The following is a 7,155-nucleotide window of genomic DNA, read 5'->3' on the forward strand; positions in this document are numbered from 1 at the left end:
TAAAGTTCATTTTACTTCATATTAAAAATTAGCACCTTAAATGAATCATAACTAAATAAATGTGCAGACAGACTGCATATGGTGACTGATAAAACCTCAAAGGTATAATATGAGGTTCATTTTGGTTCATATTTCCTTTGTAAATATATATATATATATATATATATATATATATATATATATATATATATATATATATATATATATATATATATATTTTTTTTTTTTAATTGTTAATAAGCAGAGTTTCCAAAGTTTTTCTTATGACTAGTTCAGTGGGTCCTGTCATAAGCAACAGAAGACACTCTCTGCTTATTAACAATTGATATATATATATATATATATATATATATATATATATATATATATATATATATGACAGGCTCATTTTTATGCTTCGGCTATATATTTTTTAATATACCTTTGCAACTACAAATACAATTTATTTTTTTGCTAATCACTCAAAAAGGTTGCATGAAATAGCATAATAGAGCCATAGTGCTATTCGCTTTTTTACACTATCCAACATCCACAGATAAAAGAGAAAGCAGAAGAAATTTAATAGTAGCGACTGTAGCAGCAAACTCCACCGACCCCGGTTAACAGCAAATCTGCCTGAAGATACATTTCAGCCTAAGATAAACCTGAGCTTCTCCATGTAAGTCTACAACTACACAAAAGAAATATCAGTAGCCTAAGTGCGTTAAACAGAGGACTAGGATTTTCTAGTTAATATGACGCTCATTTGTGGGTTGTTGTCCAAGCAGCACATTTATGCCAGGGCTACTTCATGTGCGAAAAAGATTGCGTAATTCTCAGAAAAATGAAGTCCTTCAGATTTATACCACCGAAACACTTTACTCTTTGGATGGCCTAACCAAAATGACATAAGTTAGTTTAATGCTTTTTTAGGTACAATAAGAAGCATTTGAGAAATGTATAAATTCTTTATCCAGTCTCTGACATTTTTGAGCTGAGGCACATTGCTTGCAATCATAACTGCCTGATTAAAAACGACAGAAATGCTGTAGTAAACACGGGAATGAAAAGAGGTTCTCTACAAACTCACCTAATGAGTCCATTGACTGTGGATACAGGCTGAGAAACCGCCACCTCCGGTGGGCCCTGACATCCAGGGAGACAAAGAATTAAACACAAAAAAAAACATCTGTTCGAACAACCAACAAAGACATTAGCCACAACAACTGGCTTGACTTCTCAAAAACAAATCCAGTCTTCTAGACATCTGAGTAAAAAAGTACCTTGGAAGCAATAAAACGTGAATCTTTGTGCACTTGCCAGTTAGTATGTGCTACAAGAATCAGGGGTTTAACCAAACGAGTGTCTTCTGTTGCTTATTACAGGACCCACTGAACTAGTCATAAGAAAATAAGCAGTTTCCAAAGTTTAACAATTGAAAAAATATTATCCTGACTGTAGGCCTAACTCAAAATTAACTGACCCCCGTCTCAAGGCTTTAGTGTAACTTGGTCACTTGGTCTGGGTCATGTACCAAAATCCTGTTGTATCTGTCATCAGCTACACAGCCACTGAAGCAAAAAGCTTTTTTTTTTTTTTCCAGTGGCCAGCATTCAATTTCAAAGGTGCAGGACAGACAAGCCGTGACTGTCAGTTGGGTGCAGTAAAGTCAGTTCTTAGACTTATCATCTTATCAATGACCTGATCGCTCTGTCCCGACTCTCTTTAGAAGGGACATGGCTTGACACTCACTCAGGATGCACGAAACAAAAATGAAGCATCTCAAGAAGAATCAGCAGAGAAGGCCAAAGCATATCCTTTCCTGTAAGTGGGGTTGCTACAATATTTGACTATTTCATTGTGGAGATATTTATAATACTAAGCTGGAACAGATTGAAATGCATGAAGTCAACTATGGTTGTAATCAAAGCAGAACCAAATTTTTCCAGAGTATGTTTCCCTCTTGCTGCTCATGAGCTGGGTGCTATTTTTTTTTTTTTTTTAGCTTTCCATGGTAGGGCAGGTCTGTTTTCTGTAATGGTTGACTTGCGTTCGCAAGATAGTAAAGGGGTCAACTGCTGGGGAAAAGGCCACATGCAAAACGCTTAAAAATGGGGGAACAGAGATGCCATTTGTTCTGCCTCTGCTTTCTTTTTCCAGACCAACCAATTTGGGTGAAAAGGTTATGAATTCAAAGTCCTCTTTGTGGTTAGCATTCCTTCCCACGAAATAATCACAAATTAGTTGATCTAGCCAAACTGTTACACGGCACGATTTTTAAGCTTATGATTTATTATATTTAATAACACCGCTGATGGTCACCTCACTGAAGGTTCTTGTGTTAAGGCTTTTATTTGTGTTTTATGGAACACTGACTATCATGGATTTAAATGATTCCAGGAAAACTATGATAAAGCACATTGTATGTATTATCAGATATGTCAAGGTTGGGAGCATTCATGAAGACTTTAGGTCAAAAATAGTTCAACCATGTCTTTGCACCAGAATACAATAACCACATAGTGTGGAATTTTTTTTTTTAGAAGAAAAAAAAAAAAACAATGATCATGTCTCTCTACAATAACAAATATGATAAATATTGGTATTTTTAAGGCCAGCCGAATACGATTCTACACTTTGCCACCATCAACAAATGCTGCTTGACTAGTGGGTTGCATAAGCTTGACCTTGGTTTGTATAACTGAAATGCTATCCAGGTTGTCTTTGGGATTACCGCTATAAGATCCATTTTAAAAACTGAAACTACTACGTATGTTCAAGATTCCAAAGGAAAAAAAAAACCTTGTACATCAATGTAATCCAGTCAGCCTTGGCAATGGGTAGAAAGAGAAATAGCCAGATTTACTTGTTAACAAAACGGGAGTGAGACAGCACATGATCTATAAGGAGAGCAACTACACATTCCTGGAACTAAGCATTTCACAAGCAGAACCTCAACTTCAACAAGGCCCAAATTTACAGATCCAAAAGCTGAACAGGCTTCTTCCCTTCATTCCCTACTAATGCAACCACTCTCTTGCATCTGAGAATGACAATCCCCAGAGAGACTGACACGACACTATACTCAACAAAAATACACTGATGGACAAGAAAAAACACCAACATGTAACAGCACTTCCTACCTCTGCCTCAAACATACAGAAGTTCCATTGAGTTTTATAATTGGACTAGTGAGATTTGAGGTTCCACTGGAGCAAAGTCGGCGGTGAGTCACCTGAATTAGGGATGTCTTCCATGGCTAACATCCCACCCCAACTTCAAACAGCTAACCCACAAGAAAATGTCAGAGTAGTATTAGCACCGTCAAATAAGCAGATAAGTTTTTAAGATGAATAGAGAGAAAAAAATCTGGTTCACACCTAAACCACCGTTCTGCAGGCTAGGAATAATGTACTTTGACATTACAATGAATCCCAGATTCACAAGAAGTTGATCCAGTAATCCATGCTTTTTTAAACCACCGTATTGAGATTCGGGCTGAGAGAACTTGTAGTTAAACAAAACAAAAAAAAACAGGAATAATGATATGCTTTTGTGGCAGTGCATGTGACCAAGTCTGTTCCACAGTCCAGGCAAAAAAAAAACGGAGTAGCTCTTGCAACCAGCCTTGTGCGAATTTGACACAGCTGGTTCTCGTCTCCCTAACAGCACTGACAAGGATAAGAGGGCCAGTGAGAGGAGAGAGTAGAGAGGAGAGACAGCCAGATGAAGCTGGTGTGCAGACATTGTGTGCCAGGCTTGTGAGGGTTTTTTTTTTTGGGAGATACCACTTGAGAGATACCACAGGGCACAGTGTAATTCCTGCAAGCTGTTTTGTTTATATTGTTGTTTTGAAAGCCTGGGTCATGCTGTTCCTTTGGCATCAAACTTGTCCCATACATCTGGAGCCACGCCTGAGACTCCCCCACGCGAGTCGCACATGCCCACATCCACCCGGAGGCCCTCTTCGAACTGCTGCGGTAATGAGCTGTTTGCCACCTCTGCACCGTCAAACTATTAAACAATCAGACAGCTGGAAGCAATGTAACTGACAGTAATGTACTGCTTTCGCTTGTATTAAAATTGGCTTATGTAATGGAAGGACTTACACATTCGGACAAATAGTCATTTATGCTGCAGCATGCCACATGAGCAAGGAAATCCATCCATCTTCTATACTGCTCATCCAATAGTGGGTGACATTGTGCCTGTCCCAGACAGAACAAGGCACACCCTTTGTAAGACACCAGTCCACCACAGAACGTGTAGAATAAGAAAAGCTTAGAGACACCAATCCGCCTAAATGCATGCTTCTGGACTGCAGGAGAAAATCCACGCATGGGGAAAAACATGCCTGCTCTGTAAGTATGCAGTACTTATTTGCAGCTATAGTATTGCATACTGGACCACTGCATTACCACTGAAGATGGGCATTTAAAATAAAGCATACTGTAATAGCACTACTTCCCGTTAAATCAAAGGATTAATAAATAAAAGGGTACTTTTATGGGGTGCTACAAACAACTAAGCTTTGCAAAGTTTCAAAACTCCACTACCAATTGTTATCAATTTACCGAGCATGACCTTCGCAGGCCACAGTAGAAATCTACTTCCCTAGAAAGCCACTGAAATGACTCCTTACTCTTATTTTGTGCTAACAAAGAATAAAACGCTCCGCTTCCATTCCTGTTTAGGTTGCCGAACTGAGCCCATATACCGTTTGACTGACTTGCCTTGGTGGCTCAGGTGAATGCAAAGCCCCTCTTAACCTAGTATCCAGAGAAGAAGAAAGGAAAAACCTACAAGGAGAACTGGGGCCATCTGCATTCTCATTATATCAATCTGATGTTTTTCCCAGTCATCCCGACAACCACCTTGTGCCAGCTGAAGAGTGACACAGGCACATCGCTACCAATTAATGAAATCAGGGGCACTGGTCTCAGGAAGTATTGATTTATCAAGTATTCATTGGGGGAGAAATGAACTAAAGGTCCCCAGAAGTAAGAAAATGTGGGCAGAGATTTCATCATACACATACCGTACTTAAAGTTAATGAGGCACATACCCCTGTAGCATGTAATCCACAAGCAGGACTCGGGGCAGGCAGCCAACTGGCAATTGTACTGATAAATCTTGCTGGAGCCTCTAAATGATCTCAGCTTTTCTGTTGTATCTGGTTGCATCAGTCAGGCTGTTAACGTTTGACTTAGAGACTTCGCTGTTTTGTGGAATTAAGCAAATACGAAAATGACAAACGTGGAATAAATCCGTCAAACCTGTTCCACATTAAACAGTAAGATATGTTCAATTGTATCCGACTTTTGTGGGATTTTAAAACGCATGTCAAACAATAACTATTCTCAGCGCGACTGAAGTGCCTTGTAATGCTGAAAGACACCGGCACGAAAATAAAGCATCAATAATGCGCTAGATTTCTGTTATAGACGTATACAAATGCATAACATGTAACAAGTAGTTGTGACTTGAAGTATGTATTGTTTAATCACAGATGCACACAGTTGGACCCAAAGTAAATATATGTGATTGACAATGCTAAAAATTCTTTTAAAAACTAAAGACGGTATAATATAAAATGTGGGAACATACCCGGCCATTGCATGCAGAGTCGTCCTTGGTTCGCAATTCAAGTGATTCTTCCTCCTCTTTTTCCCCATAGTCTCTCCCAGGAAAACTGAACCTGCAGCACAGTAAGCTAAGTCCTTGCAAAGACATTCAAATAGAGATGGGTCGGTGTCTCTGACAACCCCCCGCCGTACAGACAGCATCCGCCGATACCTCTGCGCTGCGCTTTTAGGACAATCCGTACCGAAACTCAGACGGAAACACCGTCTAACTCGAAACTCATTTTGGGTATCCAATATATGCTATATAAGGGAGCCCTAAACTCTAAAACTGATGCGAAACATGTCGCACATATTTAATTGCATTAACTCCGCATGAGACGCGTCCCAATTCGCAGACATGCGACCAAAGTATCGCTGGATCCGTTTCCCGTGCAGTAGGAGTCTTTCCGCTCTCCTAAATTTCCCGGCGCTGATTTTGCGGATCAAGAAGTTGTTAAAGTCTTCGGCCGGGCGACCTTAGATGCGCCCTAGAATTAATCCAGCCGTACTTTTCCAGCGGTGATTCGTAGTGCAGCTTTCCGTAAGGGAGTAGCACCCTCACACACCATCAGTACCAGACCCCCGACTGCATGCCGCCCGGGACTCATAGCTCGGAAGAGCTCGCCCTGGCCGTGCGTGACAGCTTTCTGGGAGGGCCGTCCTGGCTGTGACGCTGAAGCGCAACAAGCCGGCCGATCACTGCGAGCCCGGCATCGAACCCCCTCTACTGGCTGCTTTTGGTATTCTTCTATAGCATTTTTGTAGTCAACTGAAATGAATTGTGAAAACGGTGGATTTTCTAGGAGTGGGGAGGCTTTCTGTCTAGTGAAGAGAGGAGACAACATACTTTACGACGTGCGTTAACTATTTCGTTTCTTGGCAGTGATAGTTAATAGAAGTAGGCTATTGCATGGAAGTCCTGTAGTGGAAATTCCAGTTTCAAAAGAAGTAAAACTTCGGTATCAATCCACTGAGTGAGTTTCGGGCTGGTTTTGGGTGGCTGAACAGGTCTACATTTTTACCAGGAAAGAAATGAAATTTTCATAAGGAAAAATATATAACATTATTAAAGCACATTCTCGCGACTGTAGTGACACTTTATGGGGAAAAAACTCGAACTCGTATTAAATAGAATTTTCCACTTAATTAAAATATATGCTAAAAAGTGAGATGTAAGCAATAGTAAAACAAGTTCTTGTCACAATAATTTCTCCCGTGAAATTGCATTTTTTAGGTATCAGGCGTGTGCCTCTGACTTTAAAATTTGAAGTTATATAGTAACCATTCCAAATAGGCAAAAAACTGGCCAATTCAACATAAAACCCTGTCGGATCCTACGGGGTTAACTAAGAATTGATAGGAACTGAAATGTAAAACTATAATAATTGTAAATGGTGAATATTAAACATTGCATAAAAGCTTTTTTAGCATTAATAAAGAACTATGGCAGATGTCTTTCAAGATTCAGGAAGGCACGGTCTTTCATAAGTGTCTGGTATCGCTTTATTGTGTCTCTCTTATGTTCCTTACTAGGTTACTAAGTTATCTATGA

The 7,155-nt window shown here is 39.8% G+C and overlaps 1 protein-coding gene across 3 annotated transcripts in view; it reads right to left on the minus strand.

Annotated features, from left to right (window-relative positions):
- The window catches only part of LOC125741877 (unconventional myosin-X-like), a 43,862-nt gene extending 37,614 nt beyond the window's left edge, over positions 1 to 6,248 (minus strand). For 2 of the 3 annotated variants that reach the window (XM_049013350.1, XM_049013349.1), the window contains exons 1-2: positions 5,587 to 6,248; positions 1,070 to 1,125 (exon numbers count right to left, since the gene is read on the minus strand). In XM_049013350.1, the coding sequence (XP_048869307.1) occupies positions 1,070 to 1,125; positions 5,587 to 5,712 (182 nt within the window). In that variant the 5' untranslated portion in view covers positions 5,713 to 6,248. The remainder of the gene's footprint in view (positions 1 to 1,069; positions 1,126 to 5,586) is intronic. The other variant, XM_049013352.1, reaches the window with a different exon arrangement.
- Between the last annotated feature and the right edge of the window lie 907 nt (positions 6,249 to 7,155).

This window comes from Brienomyrus brachyistius, chromosome 5, assembly GCF_023856365.1.
Source record: "Brienomyrus brachyistius isolate T26 chromosome 5, BBRACH_0.4, whole genome shotgun sequence".
NCBI classification, from domain to species: domain Eukaryota; kingdom Metazoa; phylum Chordata; class Actinopteri; order Osteoglossiformes; family Mormyridae; genus Brienomyrus; species Brienomyrus brachyistius.